Consider the following 23,101-nt stretch of genomic DNA (forward strand, 5'->3'; position numbering starts at 1 on the left):
CTGCTACCCTCATGGCTGCCTCCAGCCAGGCCCAGCTCTCAGCCCAGCCTTCCCTCACCCTCCCCTCTCTCTGCCCTGTTGCCAGGTCTTCTCGTGGGCACCCTGGATGTGGTGCTGGACTCCAGCGCCCGGGTGGCCCCTTACCGCATCCTGCACCAGACCCAGGACTCGCAGGTCTACTGGACAGTGGCGTGCGGTAGGTGCCCTGAATCACAAGGGGTGCTGGGCAGGGCCTGCCCCAGAGAGGGAGGGGACGCAGCCTGCATTCCTGCATTGGACATGGCCCACTGAGAACCTGATGCTGCCCCTTGTTCAGACAGCACAGCCCAGGCCAGCATCCAGCTTAGGAAGGCAGCTCAGCTGTGCACAGATGCAGGGCAAGCAGACATGGGCCCCATGAAGCCCTGCGTGCCTCTCTGAGGGCTTGGCCTTGGGCAGTGTCCATGTTCTCCTGCTAACCTTTTCTCAAGGCGGATACAGCTTATCAGTATTCATGGACTACATATTTTTTTAATTCACCTACTCACTAAAAGTTATCTATAAACCCCAAAATCAATACTTGTGGTACTTTTGGGGTCATTTGTGGACATCTGTGGAAATGTGTGTCTGCAGAGCAATGAAAAATTTGAGTCACCAGACACACAGGTTCCCAGCTGCGGTGGAACAAGGCATCCTTCTGCCTTCTTGTTTCAGCTCTCAAACCATAAACATGTCTCCTTTTAGAAGTCTAAGCACCATGCTTCTCACATTTTGTGTTATCTGTTGGTGACTTTGCTGTTTAAAATGGCCCCAGGTATAATGCTGAAGTGCTGTGTGGTGTTTTTAAGCGCGGGAAGCTGTGATGTGCCTTATGGAGAAAATACAAGTTAGATGAGCTTCCTTCAGGCATGAGTTACAGTGCTTCTGGCTGTCAGTTCAATGCTAGGGTATTAAAAATATATATTAAATGAGGTGTCTTTAAGCAGAAAGACATATAAGACAAAGTAGTGTATTGATTGGTTGGTGAAAATGTTGTGACCAGAGGCTCGCACGAACTTAGCCCTGTAGCTCCCCTGGTTTGTAGAACATAACCACTGTGAATAACGAGAATCACTGGTAGTTGTCCTTCTCGGAGGACACACCCACCCTCCCAAGAGTCCAGGGGGAAGTCCCCTTTCAGCCTGGCTGAGGTCCCTGGGATAAAACAGCAGTCATAGCTGGCACTCAGACAGCACTTCCTGCATGCCAGACATGTGAACCTCCCAACAACTCCAGAAGGTGGAACTTTGATTTTCCCCATTTTGAAGATGAGGAAACTGTGGCCCAGAGGGGTTAAGTAACCCTCCCAAAGTCACACAGAACCACAGATCAGACCCAGAGCACCTGTTCGTGTCCACTGTGCTGAATATCTCTCTCTGCTAGAAGCCACAGTGTCACTGTCCCCCAGGATAGTGGTTTTCCTTGGAGACCTGAGAAGTGATGGGAGTGTTCACAGCTGGACTTCAGCTTGGGGGGGTGGGGGGAGAGAGGTCAAGGGGTGAAGGCACCAGGGTGCCCAGAGTGGGGCACTGGCAGGAGAGAGGCTTCCTATGTGGTAGGGCCCAGGGCAGTTGGTGTGTGCCTGGGCTAAGATGAGACGCTTCACTCTAAAATGGGCCCTTGAGATGTTCATCTTTGTCTCAAGGTGTTCCTTCTCAGGAGAAGGGCAGTGGTAGTGAGAGCAGCCTCTTTGTGGGGAGAGAGGGGTATGGCTACTCTGTGGGGCCTTGTGGGAACCCCATTGGTGGCATTAGGGCGTGCTGCTGGGGAGGGACCCAGATGCACTGTGGAGCCCCTGCCCTGGTCAGGCCCCTGTGCTCATCTGCTCATGCCTCTCTGTTTTTACCCACCACCTCTCTTCAGCTCTCCAAAAGCAGACACCTACTGACACCTGCCACTGAATCTCCACTCCTTAGACTGCCATTAAAGGACTTTTCAGGGTCTGCCTGCCTCCATTTCTGTCTTCCTCCCCCCACCAGCTCACACCTGGCCTTCGGCCAGACAAGACACTTGCAGGGCCTGAAGTTCTTAACTGTACCTATCCTGGCTGGTGTACCTACAGCGTCGCCCCATGTCTACTTTACTTCCTCCTGCTCTGTTGAGTACCTACGCAGATGTCACATCCAATGGAAAACCTTCCCAGATTCCCTGGACTCATGTACCTACCCTTCTCCCTCCTCTAGACTTGCCGTGTCTCCACCAGCACTTTTGCATTGAAGGCTCACTGGCTCTCCCACTAGGCCAGCAATTCCTTGAGGGTGTGGGCAGGTTCTGCAGCTGGGCAGCCTGGATTAGCGTTATGGTGTGGTCACTTCCCAGCTAGGTGACCTTGGGCAACATACTCAACCTCTCTGTGCCTCAGCTTCATCCTATAAAATGAAAATAACTGTACCTGTCTCCAAGGTGCTCTTAAGAATCAAATAAGATAATCCATAAAAAGTTTTAGAAAACAGAAATAGCACTTAATAATTTAATTAGCTATTATATTTTTTATTCCCAGTACCTAGCATAGAGATGGCATAGTTTCAGTGTTTACTTAGTGCTAAATGAAGATTGAGTTGCTTTTAACTAATAATTCTTTTAAGTGAATATATGTAAATATTTATAATTAAAGTGCAGACAGATCCACACAGGCATTGTGGACAAAATTCCTGTTTTAGGCTGCCGGGAACATGTGTGTAAGAGGGTTGCATCACATGCAAACTCAATTTCCAAATTCAAATGTGGGTTCTTAGCAAAAAGAGCAAGAAAGAAAGAACTCACTTCACCTAACAACTAGACCTTGGCCTCTGTGCACTAGGGAAAGGAGGCCATAATAGATATACAAAGAAAAATGAAAAAAAATAATTTATGGATGATTTAGGAACTTCCAGAGGTAATTTCTATTTATAGTTACCTATTGTTATGATTATCACTGTTGTATGATTCTGGGTTTAATCATTTTCACATGGGCATCCTCCCACAGACCATGGGAGAGGGTCTTTCTGTGGAATTGCTTGTTAGGGTGGTGAGCCTCTTGGGTAAATGTAAAGAAACAAACAAATCAACCCTAACCAAGTCAGGCTGGACTGTGACATGTGACAGAGCAATGAGCAGATGCCTGGGCCAGAGGAGATGACAGGGACAAACTCAGCCTGGCCAGGGCGGGGTCAGAGCTGAGTCTTCAGCTGATGGAAAAGTTGTAGCCAGGTAGTGAAGGATGGGGTGACCAGGGATCGGGCGCCCAGCAAAAAACGTCTGTGGTCCACAGTCATGTCGGACTCACGTCTTTGCTAACGCTCCCTCCATGCCGAGTGTGTGGGCCTGCCGTGGTCACAGAAGCAACTGGGCCTTCTGGGTGCTTACAGTCCACAGACTGTCCCACCCTAGGCTGCTGAAAAGGAAGCAGAGCCTTCACTCCTTTTCTTATTCTTGTGTTAATTCATTCAGAGAAGAGTTCTTAAGTGCAAAAACCCCATGCCAGACACATGAAAAACCCCAAGAAGTGGGGTGCCAGAGGGGCAGGGGAAGCCAGGCCTGGAAGGGACTTCCCTCATCCCTTCAATTTTCCTCCTGGGGCCCCTTTTCCCAATTCCCTGATGGAGGCAGAGAAAACAGCTGCCTCACTCTTTGGGAGTGGCGATGGGCCGCCTCTCTGAGTTCTCCCATTTCCACTGGGCCTACAGTGCCCACAAGGACCCCTCCCTGAGGAGGGCAGGGACCCCCTCCTAGGTGGGGCAGACACTGGGGGCCAGCCAGACACTGAAAGGTCAGACAGGGGTTCCTGGAAGAGACGGGATCCAGGTTGGGATGTGAACTGGGATGAGGAGGAGGAGGCAAAGACCTGGGTGGGGCATCTGGCTTCAGAGAGAGGGATGAGCACCTCTGGCCCAGCAGGAGACCAGCCAGCCAGGGGCCTGGAGTCCTACAGGAAGCTCCAGCTGCCATCTGTGGATGCCTGCATTCTCAGGAGAGCCACAGTCACCTATACCAAGTCTGACTGTGTCTGGCTAATCAGCTGTACATGGAAGACCACATTAAGTCCTTTTATCTCGAAGAAAAGTAAGTAAGCAAACCTGCAAATGTATAGACTATTTCTGGTAGGACACAGAGGAAACTAGCAGTCACTCTTACTCTGGGCATTAGAGGGAAGTTGAGGCTTTATTTTCCTCATGACTCTGTAATTCTATTGGAATTTTTTTATTTTGTGTTTTTATCAGGACCATTTATGACTTTTGTCATATACATGAAGAAGGAAAGAGTAAGCAGCTCAAAGATTGTAGTCACTTTGGTATAGCAAATTAGGTCAGCCATTTTAATCTCTCTTGAGTTTATATTTAAGGCCTGGTGATTTTATGATTTTCCTTTTCTTTATGCCACCAAACCTCTCCTAGGTTCTTCCCGCAAAGAGATCACAAAACACTGGGAATGGCTGGAAAATAACTTACTCCAGACACTGTCCATCTTTGACACTGAGGAAGACATCACCACCTTCGTCAAGGGCAAGATACATGTAAGATTCACTTTCCACTACTGGTTCTCACTCTCTTCTCTGGGCTACCAGTGTTCACCTTTGTCATCTTCTATAACTTTCAGACAACACCGTGTAGTTCTTTCCCCCATTAAACAGAGATGGAAACAAAGGGTCTGATCTTCTTTTAGTGTCGAAAGGGGCAGTTGAACTCATTGTATGCAGGCCCCATCTACTGGCCAGCCACCGGAGTTTAAGCTTAGCTGGGAGTTTCCATTCCCTGCAAAGGGCCTCAGAGCAAATATGCAGATACACAACTCTGATAGCCAGTTCCTTGGCCAACAGAGGAAGAAGTTGGAAATGACAGGATAATTTTAGGTATATTTCTATTATAAAACTAACATTACTTCAAAATGCACAGACACTTTGACCCAGCAAGTCCATTCCTTGGAATTTACCCTACAGAGTATTCATATGTCCAGAATGACGTATGTATTAGGATGTTCCCTGCAACACTGTTAGCAAAAAGGCTGGAAACAATGCCTCCCAGTCCCATGGTAAGAGGGGAAGCAGCTGTTCTTTCCTCTGCAAATTGAGAGGGCTCATACTTGCTAACATAGCATTTATTGAGTATTTTCTTTATGAGTACTGTGCTGAGCACTATATATTCAGGGGACTTGGTCAGTCATATGTGGTATTCTTAGTGGAATATTTTACAGCTAGCAAAATAATTATGAAGATTGTAGCAATGTGTGAAAACATCACAGTGATGTTTAGATTGTTTCCTCTTTAGGGAATAATTACATAATGAGCATTTATCTGAGTTATCTGTGTGTGTGTGTGTGTGTGTGTGTCTTTTTCTTTCTGTTGGATTATTGCCTTGGATTAGATTCCTCAGAGAGGTGTTACCAGGTCAAAGTTTCATGATGCAAACTTACTTTGGGCAAGCCCTTGTGACTTCATTATACCAGAACCTCCTAGACCTGGGCAGATGGCACCAAGAGTTCCTCAGCAGTTCTCTGTGTACCTTGGGGTTCAGGGTGGCACCTGTGTTGCCTTTCTAGTTCCAGGAAAATAGACAAAGAGAGCAGAGGCAAGTCTTCACTCTCCTAATGAGCCAGCTGGGCAATAATAATAATAACAGCAACATTATGGAATGTTTCCTTTATGCCAGGCCCAAACAAACTAACCAACAGAACAGAATAAACTTCTAGATGAGTCAAAGGAAAAAATGGAAATTAGAAAATATTGAGGGAATCCCCAGGCCATCCAGTGGTTAGGACTTGGCACTTTCACTGCTGGGGCCCAGGTTCAATCCCTGGTCAGGGAACTAAGATCCTGTAAGATGCGAGGCCACAAAAAAAAAAAAAAAAAACAAACTGAGAACTGGGCAATTATGGAAATACTACTGTTTATCAGAATTTGTGAGATGTAGCAAAAGCAGGACACAGGAGGAAATTTAAAGCCTTACATTTTCTGTTTTATAATGTGAGGAAAAGAAGAAAGGGTGGAAATTAATGAGCCAGGTGTCCAATTCAGTAAGTTAGAACGCCAGAGAAACCAGGAAATTAGAAAGAAGGAAATATAGTTATCACAAAAAAATTACTATTCGCTGAAGACTCAGATTATAGTTAGCATTTTTTTAGCAATAAAGTATTTTTTAATTAAGATAGGTACCTTATTTTTTTAGACATAACGCTATTGCGTATTTAATATACCACAGTATAGTGTAGACTTAAGTTCTATATGCACTGGGAAACCAAAAAATTTGTGTGACTTGCTTTAGTGCAACATTTGCTTTATTGCTATGGTTCAGAACCAAACCTGCAATATCTTCAGGGTATGCCTGTAACAAAGGGAAGAAGTTAATTCCTTAGAAAATAAAGGAATGATACAGAAGAGCAACAGGTCCAAAAACAGATGTAAAATATAAACAACCCTGTGGCAAAAGTGATCCAGGACAAAAGAGAGAAACCTCAAATAAGTAATGTTGGGAATGAAATATGATAGCATCTATTTAAAATGCAAAGTTAGGGGCTTCCCTGGTGGCACAGTGGTTAAGAATCCACCTGACAGTGCAGGGGACACGGGTTCAAGCCCTGGTCCGGAATGATCCCACATGCTGCGGAGCAGCTAAGCCTGTGTGCCACAACTACTGAGCCTGTGCTCTAGAGCACATGAGCCACAACTACTGAGCCCACATGCCACAATACTGAAGCCCGTGCGCCTAGAGCCCGTGCTCTGCAACAAGAGAAGCCACTGCAATGAGAAGCCTGCGCACTGCAACAAAGAGAGTAGCCCCCGCCCGCCACGACTGGAGAAAGCCCACATGCAGCAGCAAAGACCCAATGCAGCCAAAAATAAGTAAAAATTTAAAATAAAAATAAAAAAAATAAATAAATAAAAGCTGGGTTAAGAAAAAAGAGAGTAAGGGGACTTCCCTGGTGGTCCAGTGGTTAAGACTTCAGCTTCCAATGCAGTGGGTGTGGGTTCGATCCCTGGTCCAGGAGCTAAGATCCCACATGCCTCGTGGCCACAAAACCAAAACATAAAACAGAAGCAATATTGTAACAAATTCAATAAAGACTTTAAAAATGGTCCACATCAAAAAAATCTTAAAAAAAAGAGAGAGAAAGAGAATGCCATAAACAGCTTTAAGCCCATAAATTGTAAGAAGTGAGACAAGATGGACACTCTTAATATGTTTTAGTTTCCAGTTGCTACTGTAACAAGTTACCATAAACTTAGTGGTTTAAAACAACACAAGTTCCTTTTCTTACAGTTCTGGAGGTCAGAAGTCTGAAATGAATCTCACAGGCTAAAATCAAGGAATTGGCAAGGCTGACTCCTGGAGGCTCTAAGGGGAGAATCTGTTTCCTTGCCTTTTCCAGCTTTCAGGAGCTTCGTATCCGTGATTCTTGGCCCTTACCTTTCTGTTGAATGCCAGCAGCATGGCCTCTTCAGTCAACCAGTCAGTCTCTCAACCCTTCTGGGGATTGGGATGTAAACATCTTTGGGGGGGCTGTTATTTGGTCTATCACATAATAGAACTTAAACTGAGACTCACAAAAAAATAGCAAACTTGAATATGCTTAAAACTATTAAAGAAATTGAATCAGTAATTTAAAATCTGCCCAGTGATTTTTACAGTCCAGTTGTATCAGCAAACAAACAAAATCCCAGTCCTGTGGGCCAGGCCGTTCATTCCCATTGGTGAGGACCATTACTCCTGAGTAGAGGCCAGCGGACAATGCAGAGGAAAATGCAAAGCAGAGTGTCAGCCCCTCTGCTCCCTGCTTGGGGGTCTCCCAGGTGCAGCTGAAGGAGTGGGGAAAGGGGACTGCCAACTGAGACCCAGGAAGGTGGCCTGAGGGACAGGATGCCGTGATGGCCCACAGGCTGTCTGGGGCCCACCTTTCCACTGGTGGGGCCCCTTCCCCAACCTCCCAGTAGGTGCATTTGAGGGAAGCAGAAGACAAGGGCAGGGCCTTAGTAACAAGAAGGGTGCTTTGCCAGAGCCTCTTTCCCAGACATAGAGCTAGTTCCTGCAGTAGTGTTCTGGGGAGGCACCAGAGGCAGCTTGAGAGAGAGAAGAGGTTGAAGTTGCAGCTACAGTGGTACTGGCTATACTGAGATGGAGGTACATCTTACCTTTGGGTCTTCACCCAAACTCCTGGCTGTTCTCCCTGCTCATGGTTACAGGAATTCGAGGCTGCCAGGAGGCTCAGCAGAAGCAGCAATCTGGGCCACAGCAGTTGCCTTGAATTACTTTAGCTTATCAAGTCATCATCCTCCTGGAAAATCTGCATGTACATTTTGAGCCAAATGCGCTAAGAACCTGTTTTACCCCAGGAGGTTTGGGGTTGGCTTTGTGGCCCAGGGTGATGTCTCTGGGCACCCTGAGCCCAGTGAAGATGCTGGTGGGATACAGCATAGATATGCCCTGAGTTGGTTGGCCCTGTGGCTGATCTCTGGACCCTGAACTGGGTAGGTCCTGAGCTGGGTGGGTCCTGCAGCTGGTCTGTGGGCCTTGAGCGGGGGCAAGAGGCAGGAGTCCCCTGGTATGTGGGGGGCGAGTATCAAGTACAGAAGATCCTCCAAGACATTGTCACAAGAAATGCACGTCACAGAACAGTGCCACAGCAAGTTCCCATTTGGGCAAAGAAAGAGGGGAAAGAGCAGATTGCAATGTATTTGCTTAAAGGTGCATCAGGGCCAGCCTGTCTGGGAGGAAACCAACAAAGTGGCTACAACAGCAGAGGAGATGGAGACTCCCTTCTCACTGAACACACTCTTTTACTACTTGCATTTTTTTACCATGTTTATGTATTATATTTTTCAGATATTTACATTAAAATAACTAAAATGTAAATTTAAAAATTCCCTTCTCTGATCCAGTAGAGATAATAGCTCAGGGAGTTAGGGGAAATTGCCCAGCATCTGTCTGGCCAGAGCAGACGACAGGCCTACCTGCTTGTGGCCCTTGGGCCAGCGACCAGGAGTCCTGGGTCCCACCACTTGAGTTCCCTGTGGGAACCAGTCCCCTTGTCCTCCTACAGGGCATCATCGCAGAAGAGAACAAGAACCTGCAGCCCCAGGGAGATGAGGACCCTGGGAAATTCAAGGAGGCCGAGCTGAAAATGCGGAAGCAGTTTGGGATGCCCGAGGGAGAGAAGCTGGTCAACTACTACTCCTGCAGCTACTGGAAGGGCCGCGTGCCCCGGCAGGGCTGGCTCTACCTGACCGTCAACCACCTGTGTTTCTACTCCTTCCTGCTGGGCAAGGAGGGTGAGTGCAGGCAGCAGGAGTGCCCCCTGTGTCCCCCCTAGCCCCAGTCCCGCAGCTGGCCCCGTCATCCTCAGGGCATCCTCCTCTGCCCTCACCCTCGACCTCGCCTCTAGAAAATGTACTGCCTCCCCAGACTGTCGAAGTTCCTGAGGGCTGTCCCTCCTCGGCCCCCGGATATTCTGTCCCCACATACCCACCAGAGAGTCTCCCCAGAACCTAGTGGCCCACGACCAGAACTCCAGACTTGAACCAGGCATCACCGGGCTCTTGGGGGCTCCTGTCATGTATACATCAACTAGCACAGTTCTTCACATAGTGACTTTCTGCACAGGGCCTCCCCTCTTTCAAGTAGAGTGCCAGGGCACCCATCATCCCTGAACGGCTCCAGGTTACATGGTGCCTTGGACGTGTGCCCCTGCAGCCACCTGCTGCAGGTCCCTCCCCACAGGAAGCCCTGGCCTCAGGACAAAAGGCAGACTCCCAGCCAGTGCACTCTGCTGCATGTCGCCCCCAGAAAGAGCCTCCAGGGCTCTAGCTGCTCTCAGTGTAGCCTTTCCTGGGCCCAGCAAGGCCAGCTCCCAGCCATGCACACACACCTGTCACAACCTCCCCTGCCTTTCTCCCACCTTTGCATCTTCTCATCAGGCAGGGGCCAGCGTCCTCTCTGTGCTGGTCACACCATGTCGTGACTTGTTCCCACATCAGTGCACTCCCACTAGGTGGGGCTTCTCAAGTCCAGGGTCTCAGCTAGCTCACCTCTGTTTGTTCATTCATCTCATCCTTTAGCCGTTTGGTGGGCAAACCCAGGAGATTCTCGGGGCTGGGCACTGGGTTAGCCCGGGACGGCCCAGTCCCTCCTCGTGGAGCTGGTGTCCCAGCGTAGCTAGGCTCAGGCATGGGGCCTGGGGGTGGGGAACGGGCAGGCAGTAGATGCTGCCCGCTCCCCCACATGGGTTCCAGGCCCAGGCAGGAGTCAGGAGCCTGCCTGCCCAGCCCTCCAGCTGGTTTGACCTGATGGTGTGTCTGTCCCCTCTGGTGTCCAGTGAGCCTGGTGGTGCAGTGGGTGGACGTCACACGGCTGGAGAAGAACGCCACGCTGCTCTTCCCTGAGAGCATCCGTGTGGACACCCGGGACCAGGAGCTCTTCTTCTCCATGTTCCTCAACATCAGCGAGACCTTCAAGCTCATGGAGCAGCTGGCCAACCTTGCCATGCGGCAGCTACTGGACAGCGAGGGCTTCCTGGAAGACAAAGCACTGCCCAGGCCCCCCCGGCCACACAGCAACATCTCGGCTCTGAAGCGGTGCGTTGTGCCTCCCCCACCCCCAGGAGGGACCTGCCCTCCTCGCCCTTCACAGGCTCCCTGCGTGTAAGGGGGGCCAGGTGAAGGGGTGGTTTTCGATAGTGGGGAGGGCACCAGGAGATTCACAGAGGCATCGTCCTGAAAAACCTACCACTGGCACTGACGTGGAGGGAGTTCTTCATGTATTACTTCTCAAAGCCCTGGGGTGGGGAGGCTCTCACAGGCTCCTTGGTCTCAGACAGGAAGCTGAGGCACAGGGAGGTAGAGCAGCTTGCCCCAGACCCCAGTGCCTTAGCTCTAAGTGAGCAGTGGAGCCCAGGACAGGCGCCCCACCACGTCAGCCAGGGTATCCCCAGAGGCCTCTTCGGGAAGGCTTCAGAATCCCAGCTCAGGGTACACCACCTCCATCCCGCCATGATTGACAGCTCTTCTCAGGACCCCTGGGCCCTGACCCCAGGCCCCAGGAGACAGCCCTGCACAGGTCTGAGGTCTCTGCCACCCTGTCTGTGGGAATTGGTAGACAGAGGAACGATTCACTAGGGCTGGCCCCTCCAGAGCACTCTGTTCTCGCTCTTCTGTTGCAGCTTAGGGGAAACCTGTAGGCCAGCCAGGAGCTCAGATATTCCCTGAGCCCCTGGGTCCCACAGCCAGATTCACACCTATGTATGCAGAGACTGTAGCCTAGGCCCAGACTCTTGGGTGCACGTTCAGGACCAGAATGCTGTCCAAGGATATTACTTTCCTGATGCGAGTGACACGGTGGCTTTCAGAACCTTCCAGAAAGAAAATGAGTAGGGCCGGACTTGATAGTCTCTGGCATTGTCCATCGAGGTGTGCCTGCCAGGCCGAGCTCAGGCTGCTAGCGGCCCCCATGGGGCTGGGAAGAGAGAGATGTTTACGAGGACAGGGCCACCGCGGGGGCGAGGAACAGGCTACCGGGCCCCTGCCTCACACAGCCATCGGACTGGCGAGTGTGCATTTCCGTTAAGCAACAGCACCCTGTGTTTTTTTCTTTTGGCTGCACCACGTGACATGTGGAATCTTAGTTCCCCTACCAGGGATCAAACCCATGCCCCCTGCAGTGGAAGCATGGAGTCTTAACCACTGGACCGCTGAGGAAATCCCAGCACCCTGTGTTTTAGACTTGACTCCACACCTGCCTGTCGGGAAGCCTTGTCTGAGTTTCTAGGTGGGGCTGGTCTTCCTAGTGAGAAGCGGCAGGGCGGGTGCAGGCACCCTCTGGGCACCACCCACCCTCAGTACCGAGCATGCTGTTTGTTGACCACTCCTCTGCTGGTCATACGGATGTCCACGTTTTACTACTTGACCATTCAGTGTGCATGTGTTATTGAACTCTGAGATCCCTGGGCACAACTTGCTCACAGGAGGACCCCCACGAGCCTGAGTCCAATGTGGAAACAGAGGGCATGAGGCCGCCTTGTGAGTGTGCTAACCCCAACTCTTGTCTGCTTTTCTATCTCCCCCACCTTGGTTTCACCAGAGACCTGGACGCTCGAGCCAAGAACGAGTGCTACTGTGCCACGTTCCGGCTGCCCGGGGACGAGCGCCTGGACGGCCACACAGGCTGCACCCTGTGGACCCCATTCAACAAGCTGCACATCCCTGGCCAGATGTTTATCTCCAGCAACTACATCTGCTTTGCCAGCAAGGAAGAGGATGCTTGCCACCTCATCATACCCCTGCGGGAGGTGAGCCCTAGGTCCTTGCCAGCTCTTCCCTCTCTTACCAGGGCACGTGGCCAGGTCCCCAGCCCAGGAAGCCCCTCAGGATTTAGTGATGTGAGTACAGAGGGCACATGGTGGTTCATGTGCTCCCCGAGCACCTGTCCTGTACCAGGCCCTGGCGGGAGTGGGTGCACTGGATGCCCCCTCAGGGATCAACCTCACCTGGTGGGGAGATACGGTGGGCTTTGGCCTGCCAGCAGAGCTCACAGTGGGACATACGAAAACCTCAACAAGGACCCACACGTCCCTGGTCAGAGCCCAGTGGCCTCCTGCAGGTGAGTGTCCCCTAGTCCTGCCTCCTTGGGCCTTGCAGTTAGACTTTGGCAAAGCCCTGCTTTGGCTGGGCTTGGAGGACTCTGATCCCACCCCAGCCCCATGTTACTCTCAGGGGCCACCTCACTGTTCCTCTCCTGACACCTGCCTTGGCTGTGGCCCAGGCTCTAGCAGAGTCATCGGAAGTCAGCTCTTACCTTTCAGGAGTGGGGTCAACTATCACCTGTCAAGGGTGGGGTTAGCTCTCACCTGTCAGAGTTATTTTTTCTCCAGTTTCTTGGGCTTCCACAGTGACTCTGGTAGAAACAAGGCCATTTGTCCTGTGCTGCCGTGAAGGTGTAGACAGTGAGGGAGAGCCGTCCACCCCTCCAAGGCCTCCTTTTCCTCATGGCCCAACAGGGCATACTGGCTGTTTAATTGAGGTTTAAGTGAGGTTCTTAAGCTATAAGCTAAAACACAGTATTTTGTTTCTATTTAAAATGTAGAGCAGTGGGACCTCCCTGGCCTTTGTACAAAACCCTGAAGTTGCAGGTATTGTTGCGAACAGGTGTGAGGTAGTGTGCTGCCTCAGTTTCCCCAAGGGAAGTCAGAGGCAAAGGACTTACAGGAGCCACAGCTCCAGGCTCAGGGGCTCAGAGCTGGCCCCTGACTCCTCGCTCTCCTTTGGCACTAGGTCTGTGGATTTGTCCTGGGTGCTGTACTGATCTGACCCTGAGCCCTGGGGGCTGGCTACAGGGTCATCTTAGGCCCAGCTCCATTTCTCCCGATGGGTCCTGACATTCCTGATGGCAGAGAGCTCTGGCTGAGCCAGGAAGCTCTTGGGATGGGGCTCTGCAGCTGGTCCTGATGGAGGCCCCTGCCCAGCACTGACCTCAGTATCCTAGCCAGGGGGCTTCACAGGGGCTCCTCACTCATGCCAGCCACACTCATGTGTCCACTGGGCTCTTGAATTTGCACTCCCAAATCTCATCCTCACCTCTGGAAGTGACACCCCTTCCATCCGTTTGCTGAGGTGGAAAGCGGGAGCCATCCTTGATTCTGACCTGGCCTCGTTCCCACATCCTGACCATGGCATGTCCTGTCAGCTTGCTCTCCAGAGCATGTCCCTTCCTCTCTACAGCCACCATCTAAGACAAGCTGTCTGCTTGGCTCACCTCAGCAGTACCTTGTCTGCACCTAAGGCTTGAGGACCTATCCTTTAGATCCCATCCTTCCACAGAAGCCAACATAATTTAAAAATCTGCTCACCCTGGGTAGAATCCTCCGGTATCTTCTGTGATTAGAAGAATCTCCAGTTCTACAGTTCTACACAGACATGCAGGCACACACACACACACACACACACACACACACACACACACACACACACACACACACACACACACACACACACACACACACACACACACACCCCTTCTCACTCTGCCCCAGCTTCTCTGGTCTTTCTTTGTCCATCACGCCAGTCCAGCCCCCTCCTCAGGGTGGTTGCTGGCCTCTCCCCTAGCTCTTCGTCTGGCTGCACCAGGTCTCAGCTCAGTTACTACCTCCCCAGAGGTGCCTTCAACAGGAAGCAGCCCAGTGGCCTCCCAGCTTGTCCTGTGGCCCCCACCAGCCCTGGTGACCGTGTTCATTAGCCTGCATGTCCATTGTTTGTACCCACCCCAGACTGCAGGCCCTGCCCCCTAAAAGCCCATCCTGTGCCCTGCACACTTGTACTGCTCTGTTCACACACCTCACAGTCAGAACTGGGCCCAGGACGCACATCAGGAAGTGCTGAGGGAATGAGTGCTCAGGAGGGCTTGCAGGCAGGGCTGCTCACTGTGCTTTAGGGCAGGGACATGACTGTCCATCTTGGGGAAGCTGATCAGGGCCAGCAGCTGGGCTCAGGCTTTACATTCTGTGTCACCATCCTGATGATGGTCCTGCAAGGCTGATATGTTCACACCCATCAGCAGCTGAAAAAATGAGGCTCAGACATGCATGTAACTCACACAGCAGCAAGCAGCAGAGTCAGAATATGAATCGGCCAGGCCTGGAGAGCCCCTCGTCCATTCCCTGCCCCATGCCTGAGAGAAGACGACCTAAGCCCACCATGCTGTCAGCTTCACAAAACCATCTGGCTTTACATCCCAAGATACAGACCCCCAAATGGTGTTTTTGTCTTCTCAGGTGACCATTGTGGAAAAAGCTGATAGCTCCAGTGTCCTGCCCAGCCCTCTGTCCATTAGCACTAAGAGCAAAATGACCTTCCTGTTTGCCAACCTGAAAGACCGCGATTTCTTGGTTCAGAGGATCTCTGACTTCCTCCAGAAAATGCCATCCAAGCCGCCAGGCAACAGCAGAGCGGGGAGGAAAGCCAGCATTGTGGACTCAGCCCCAGAGGTGAGAGGGCCCTTCAGAGCAGTGGGGTGGGGGTCAGGGCCAGGAGAAGAGCCCAGGCAGCCCTGTGGTACCTGCCTTGGGCCTTGGGTGGGGAGGGTCCCCGCTTGGTGCAGGGTGGAAAACCTAACCCAGCCCCAGTCTCAGGTGTCCTGGCCACACACGCGATGCCTAGGGTCACAGCCCTCTCTGTACGCCGAGACGTGCCCCAGTCCTCCTGAGCGTCACCCCTGCCTGCCTCAAGTCCTATTCCACATAAGAAGCCTTCTCTGCCTTGCCCAGCCACCCTCATCTCTGTCCCTTATGAACTCTGCTGCACTGAGAGCCACTCTGTTTAGGCCTATCCAGCTTGTGTTTATTTACCTGTTGGGAGATTGATTTCTCCCATCAATCTTTCTTACAGGGTTACCTTTTACTGCAATCTTTTTACTATACCAACAATATTAACAATAATTCTTTAACATCAAAAACTTGTATTTACATTTCCCCAGATGCACATGTTCTTTTTACAATTTAGTCATTTGGATTGAGGTACACATAGGTCATACACATGTTACAGTGGGTTGGTATAATCCCTTTTTATCTATAGGTTTCTACTCCTCCCTCTCTCTCTCTCTCTCTCTCTCTCTCTTTCTCTCTTTCTCTCTTTCTCTCTTTCTCTCTTTCTCTCTTTCTCTCTCTCTCTCTCTCTCTCTCTCTCTTTTCTTTTCTTGCAGTATTTTGTTGAAGGAATTGGGTCATTTGTGCTATAGAGTTTCTCGCAGTCTGGTGTTTGCTGATTGCATCTCTTGGAAACACTTAACGGATTCTTTTGTGCCCTGGTTCTTGTAAGTTGGTGGTTTAGTAATGAGATCCAGCTCAGATTTGGATTCAATTGTTTGTGTTGGGGAGTGGGGGGCAGGTCCACTTGTAGGCAGGATTGAGGTGCTGTGTACTTCCACCAACAGGTATGTAATACCTGGTTATGTGCTGTTACCAGTCATTGACAAGCATTGCCTAGATAATTCATTAGGTAACTCATTAGGATTGCAAATGGGGGCACTCTAATTCTATCATTCCTTCTGTTCATTAGCTGGAATATTTCCATATAGAGAAATTTACCCTCAACAACTATTTGGTTACAGTGAGGCACAGTTCATACAGAAAAGGCAGAATAAATCTTTTTTTTATTTACCAGTTGTTAAAATGATGAATTTGGTTTTCAAATATCCTCAAAATATGACCAATTCAGTTCTTTTATGTTTACGTTTTAGTATAATTATGAACTTACAGATTTAAGCAACTTGATGTGTTTCAGTCCATGACAGTTATTATCCTCATTCCATCTGTGACCAGAGGAAGCTTATTCAGGTGACATCTGAGTCCTTTTGACATCACCCTGGCCATGTTTGATCACTCCCTTGCTTCTTGGTATCTTGGACAAGATGTGTGTGCTAGTAACAATCTGGATTTGTGAAAACACTTCATGATTAGAAGAGTCCATATAAAAATCCACATATCTGGCTGCTCTGGAAAAATCAGGGGCCCTGACATTACAGGGCCCACATTCCCACTGAGTGGCATTGGAGCTGAGTGGTGGCACGTACACTTCAGCTCCCCAGAACCCCACCTGGTCTGGCCCATGAAAGCCTTTAAATTTTTCACCCCTGTAATCGATGCTCAGTCAACTATTAAATAGATAAGGAATGGAAGGGAAGGGAGTGGGCAGAATCAGTGTGCAGTGGAGACATTAAGAAAGGTTTCTTAGAGGAGGTTGGGCTTGATCTGGGATTTCAAGAAACAGTGAGGTTGGATTGGATGAAAAGAGATGTGAGCAGGAATGTTGAGCTGCCTTCTCAAGGCACAGTGCAACAAATGACAGGGCCTGACCAGCCAGTGTAAGCTTGGCCCAGTGACCCCTTCCAAGCACCTGCCCTTCGTTCACCCACACATTTTGTTGCATTCCCAGTAGGTGCCAGGTACTCTTCTAGGCACTAGGAATAGAGCAGATTAGACAAAATTCATGCCCTCTTAGAGCTTATATTCTAGTGAGAGACACTGTCTGTAAGCAAATAAACATACAATATGTCAGGTGGCAATAAGGCCAAGGATAAAAATAAAACAGGGTGAAAGGATCAGGATTGCTAGGGGAAGCGGGGGGCTCTGATCAAGTGGTACTTGAAGGAAGTAAGGGAACAGCCCTAAGGTATCTGGGGAAAGGGTATTCGAGGCAGAGGGAATGGCAGGTGCTAAGGCCTGGAGGCAGGATTGAGCTTGGCACAGGCTGCTGAGATGAGTGGAGACAGGGCGCAGGTAATGAAATTAGAGAGGGAGTGGGAAGCCAGGTCATGTAGTGCCCGTAGGCCCTTGGGAGTACTTAGCTTTGACTCTGAGTGAGATGGGAGCCAGTGGAGTGTTTGACCAGAGTAGGGACACAATCTGTTTATGTTTTAGTAGAATTGCTATGGCTGTCATATTGAGAATGGAATAGAGGTGTAGCCGCCCAGTACAGTAGCCACACGTGACTATTGAGCACTTGAAAGGCAACCACACTGAAATGTGCTGTAAGCATAAACTACACACCAGAGGTGGAAGATTCAGTGTGAAAAAGAGAATGTAAAATATCTTGATTTTTTTAATATTGATTCCATGTTGAAATGATAATATTTTTACTATATTAAATAAAATATATTATTAAAGTTAACCTCACAATTTCTTTTATGTTTTTTAATGTGGCTACTAGAAAATTTTAAATTACATGTGTGGCTCTCATTATATTTCTCTAGAACAGAGCTGGACTAGAGAGTGACGAGAATAGAAGCAGAGATGAGTTGGAAGGCTCTAACAGTTTTCAGGACACAAGATGATAGAGCCTTGGTCAAGTGTGGTAGCAGTGGAGTTGGTGAGAAGTGGTCAAATTCAGGATACATATATATATTTGTGTGTTTATGTGTGTGTGTGTGTGTGTGTGTGTGTGGTAAAATACATATAACATAAAATTTACCATCTTAACCATTTGTAAGTATACAGTTCAGTAGTATCAAGTATATTCACACTGTTATGCAGCCATTACCACCATCCATCTCCAAAGCTCTTTTCATCTTGGAAACTGAAACTCTGTACTCATTAAGTACTAACTCCTCATTTCCGACCCTCAAGCCCCTACCCCCAGGCCCCAGCAATCACCGTTCTACTTTCTGTCTCTATGAATATGACTACTCCAGGTACCTCATATAAGGGGAGTCATACAGTAATGCGATCGGCTTTTGTGATCGGCTTATTTCACTTAGCATAATGTCCTCAAGGTTCATCTTCATTATAGAATCTGTCAGAATTTCCTTCCTTTTTAAGGCTGAATACATACTAGTGTGTGTGTATGTGTGTGTGTGTGTGTGTGTGTGTGTGTATACATATGCCACATTTTGTGTTCATGGATTGGAAAACTTTATATTGTTAAGATGTTAATATTACCCAAAGTGATCTATAGATTCAGGGCAATCCATTCATCTTTTAATGGACGTTTCAGTTACTGTCACCTTTTGGCTGTTGTGAATAATGCTGCTATGAACATGGGTGTTCAAATATCTCTTCAGACCCTACTTTCAGTTATTTGGGGTATGTACCCAGAAGTGGAATTGCTGCGTCATATGGTAAATCAGTGTTTAATATTTTGAGGAATTGCCATAACATCTTCCACAGTGGCTAGACCATTGTACACTCCTATCAGCAATGCATAAGGGTTCCAGTTTTTCCCCATCCATTCCAACACTGTTATTTTCTGTTATTTTTTACAATAACCATTCTAATGGATATGAAGTGGTATCTCATTGTGGTTTTGATTTGCATTTCCCCAGTGATTAGTGACGTTGGACATCTTTTCACATCTTATTGGCCATTTGTATATCTTCTTTGGAGAAATGTCTATTCAAGTCCTTTGCCTATTTCTTTTAATCGGGTTGTTTGTTTCTGTTGTCACATTGTAGAACTTCTGGATATTAACCTCTTATCAGATACATGATTTGTAAATATTTTCCCCCATTCCATGGATTGCCTTCTCATTCTGATTGAGGATGATTGTGTCCTTTGATGCACATAAGTTTTAAATTTTTATGTAGTCCAATTTATTTTTCTTTTATTGTGCTTTTGATGTCATATCAAAGAAATAGTTGCCATACGCTTTTCTTCTATGTTTCGTTCTAAGAATTTTGTAGTTTTAGCTCTTACATTTAGGTCTTTGATCCATTTTGAGTTAATTTTGTAAATGGTACGAGATAGGTGTCCAAACTTATCGTTTTACATGTGGATATCCAGTTTTCCAGTGCCATTTGTTGTACAAAAAACTATCTGTTCCCCGTTGAATGGTCTTGGCACCCTTGTCAAAAATCAGTTGAACATATGTATTGCAAGATTTATTTCTGGACTCTCAATTCTATTCCATTGGTCTGTATCCTTATGCCAGTACTATACTGTTTTAACTACTCTAGCTTTATAGTAAATTTTTAAATCAGGAAATTTGAGACCTCCAACTATGTTCTTTTTCCAAGCTTGTTTTGGCTATTTGGGGTTCCTTGAAATTCCATCTGAATTTTAGGATAGATTTTTTTATTTCTGCAAAAATGTCATTGGGATTTTAATAGCAATTGCCCTGAATCTATAGATCACTTTGGGTAATATTAACATCTTAACAATATGAAGTTTTCTAATCCATGAACACAAAATGTCTTTCCATTTGTTTGCATCTTTAATTTCTTTCATCAGCGTTTTCTAGTTTCCAGTATACAGCATCTGGTCTTTCACCTACTTGGCTAAGTTTATCCCTAAGTATTTTATTCTTTTTGATGCTATTGTAAATAAAATCATTTTCGTAATTTCCTTTTCGGATTGTTCAGTGTTAGTGTACAGGATATAATTCGAAGGTAGATCTGAGAGAACTGACGAATTAGATGGAGGGTATGGGATAAAGAAGGGTTTACAAAAAGATGACCCTATAGTTTTTGGCCTGAGCAGCTTAGAGAATAGAATCACCATTTAATGACATGAGGAAGAGCAGTTTTGGAAGGAGCAGTCAAGAGTTCAGTTTGGATCTGAGGTCAAGTATCATAAGAACTAAGAATTGACTACTGGAGATGGCAAGTAGAAGTCACGGTTGCCTTTTCAAGAGTTGTTCAGTGGAAGAACAGGAAGAAAAGCCCGGTGGAGTGGCCTTCAACTGGGATAAGCTGTTGGTTATTGGGGTAGCTTTTTAAACCTTACCAAATTTTCCGTTAAAATGCACAAAGCAACTTTAAGAGTAAAAATAAAAGCCCACAGACAACAGCTTTAACAAAGCCAGGTGAAAGGGTATCTTACAAACCCCAGACTTCAAGCAGGTGAGGCCAGACCACCAACTGCAGCATTATTCTACAGATACAGAATCAGCAGCTGTGCTGTGGTAGTGGAGGGAAGAGAAAAAGGGTTCTGACAGTCCCAAGAGCCAAGGAATCCAGAAATCACCAAAAATACTTCCCCACACACACCCTCCTCAAAAGAGACTACCCACTGAACAGAAACCTCAGCAAGTGACTAAGAGAAACCACCGGTGAAACTGCAGGCATATTTCTCAGGCTCCAGCTCACAGATGAGTTAACCAACAACACAAAACATGGGAATCCACTGACGAGCTAAGGGAAGATCAGAGAATGCTAGGACATATCTGAAACACCCAACAAAAACTCCCTTCCAAAAGGAAAGAGCCCTCCCTGAGGAAAAAAGAGCTGGAACTGAGCAGGGCAGGAATACTGAGGAGTAAAGAGAGAGAAGCTTCTGACACTAGAGGAGACAGATCAGGAAGTCCTGGAGGGGGGCTCCATAGAGAGACTGCACCAGAAGACAGACCCCCAACTGTACAGTGCAAACAGCTACCCCATACATACAACATCCTCCTGTAAGTACAGAAAAAAAAAAATTTTGGGGGGGGGCAACCAGTCAAGAAGGACCAAGTCATTTATGAAGGAATGAAAATCAGAGAGGCATCAGGCGTTTTTTTTTTTTTTTGGCGGTACGCAGGCCTCTCACTGTTGTGGCCTCTCCCGTTGCAGAGCACAGGCTCCGGACGCGCAAGCTCAGCGGCCATGGCTCACGGGCCCAGCCGCTCCGCGGCATGTGGGATCTTCCCGGACCGGGGCACGAACCCGTGTCCCCTGCATGGGCAGGCAGACTCTCAACCACTGCGCCACCAGGGAAGCCCAGGCATCAGACATTTTGATAGCAAAATTTTATACAAATAGAGTAACATTTTGTAAGATATACAGTAAAAAAGCTGTGACCCTAGGATTTTCTGTCTGGCAAACTGATGTTCAGGTATCAAAACCACAGACCGTCAGGAACATGCAGGAATTCACAGAAGCTATCAGCTTTTGAGGCATCTAATAGTGAACAACCTCAGACAACCAAGAAATGACGGAAGAGGCTTTGGCAGAAGGTCTGGTGGGAGCATTGAATGTATCTAGCTGTAGAAATAGGACTAGATAACAAGGATAAAGGTGACAAGTCATGTGTAATTTTATATGCTCTGAATACATAGAGTACAATGAAAACATGAGAAAAGAAGGTATGGAAAGTAGAATAAGCTCACTGACTGCCTTATTAAGTAAGAGCAAGGTATATCACTTTCAATTATATGTCGGCAGGGAAAGGAGTGGAGGGGGAAGATCAGGGCTACTTGCTAATTTTAGTATTGCCCCTAGGAGGGAGTCCAGTGTATTAAAAAGAGGGGACCCAGGGTACTATATAAAGACATTAGTATAAAGGTAACTGTTAGAACATAAACATACATTTTCTGACACTTTCTCAAGAAAAAACTGGAAAGAGAGGGAAAGGATACAGTGAGTTTAGGCAACTCTTCCCAGAAACTTTGTAGAAAGGCTAGCTGAGAATCACAGGGGTCCCTTCAGGGTGTGACTTTGTAATTGGAGTGTGACGTATATACTCTAAAGTACATGGATCCTAAGTGCACAACTTGATGCACTTTCGCAAAAGTGGACATAACATGTGAGCACCACCCAGTTGAAGAACGGGGAGGGCTTGTAGGGACAACAGCATGATTCTATGCTGATGGTAATTAATCCAGTGGAGAGGGGGCAGTTGACAGAAGAAGGTCCTAGAGGCGAGAGCGGTAGGATCTTGGGCTCGAGTCGGGGGAGAGTTGGGCCTGGCATGCGTGGCCACAGTTGTGGGAAGGTGGGCCGGTGGGGGTGACCATGGATGGCTGTCAGATTGCTCCTGCTTCTGCTTGCTCAGTTCAGTAGTTGGCAGTAGGAAGTGAGGAAGATGGATGGTTTGGGAGGTTTGCACTGGAAAAATGTGTGAGACAGTTACCAAGAGGAAGGAGAGAGAGACTGGATTCCCAGGCAGTATGGGTCTGTGAGCTCACCATCACCCCAGGAACCTGTCTGTCACAAAGGATGGTTATTGCTGAGGTCACATCCTCGAGTCAGTCTCCTTTCTGGCGCTGAGATTTTTGATTCTCTGCAGTGCTCTGTGGCCCGCAAGTCCATCTGTGTCCTTGTTCCTGCAGGGAACCTCGAGCCAGAAGCAGACTCTCTGCATCAGGATGCTTGGGGTCTGGACTGGGGTCATGTCCCTGGATTCGGGCAGTCTGTCATGAAAATGCATTTTAGTTGATCTAAAATCCATTTTGAAAACACCAGCCAGGGGCAGAGGGGCAGACTGTGGATATGAACCTAGCAGAGTTCTCTTTTTTTTTTTTCCTTTTTATTAAAAACAGTTCTACTGAGGTAAATTTGATATACAATATGCTGTACATATTGAAATAGCACAGCTTGATGAGTTTAGCATGTGTTCCCTGTGAAGCCATCACAGCTGTGGTACAGGTTCTCATGTGGAACACAGAGAGGGTGAATGTCTCGGGGGAGGCGTCCAGCACCGCTGCTTGACCACAGCCAGTGGGATCAAAGCTGACAGGCACAAGGGCAGAAACTCAGCTCAGACTGGAGCACGCAGAAGGGGAGCTCACTGGCCCACGAAGCCAAGAAGTCCACACAGTTGGCCGCCTATTATCAGAGCTGGGCTGTCTCCACGGGATGGGTGTCATCCCTGGGGCGTGTGTGGCACCAGCATGGTGGTGCAGCCCCTGCACCCCCCGTGGCTCATCCTGACATTCCCTGCA

The 23,101-nt window shown here is 48.2% G+C and overlaps 1 protein-coding gene across 7 annotated transcripts in view; it reads left to right on the forward strand.

Annotated features, from left to right (window-relative positions):
* The window catches only part of TBC1D9B (TBC1 domain family member 9B), a 47,835-nt gene that overhangs the window by 3,094 nt on the left and 21,640 nt on the right, over positions 1-23,101 (forward strand). For all 7 annotated transcript variants that reach the window (XM_089909820.1, XM_022563308.3, XM_089909819.1 and 4 more), the window contains exons 2-7: positions 86-196; positions 4,392-4,510; positions 9,028-9,256; positions 10,300-10,558; positions 12,060-12,267; positions 14,746-14,958. In XM_089909820.1, the coding sequence (XP_089765946.1) occupies positions 86-196; positions 4,392-4,510; positions 9,028-9,256; positions 10,300-10,558; positions 12,060-12,267; positions 14,746-14,958 (1,139 nt within the window). The remainder of the gene's footprint in view (positions 1-85; positions 197-4,391; positions 4,511-9,027; positions 9,257-10,299; positions 10,559-12,059; positions 12,268-14,745; positions 14,959-23,101) is intronic.

Source organism: Delphinapterus leucas, chromosome 3 (assembly GCF_059928025.1).
Source record: "Delphinapterus leucas isolate spDelLeu-1000000601 "Yukka" chromosome 3, BTC_Dleu_Yukka2, whole genome shotgun sequence".
Classification (NCBI taxonomy): domain Eukaryota; kingdom Metazoa; phylum Chordata; class Mammalia; order Artiodactyla; family Monodontidae; genus Delphinapterus; species Delphinapterus leucas.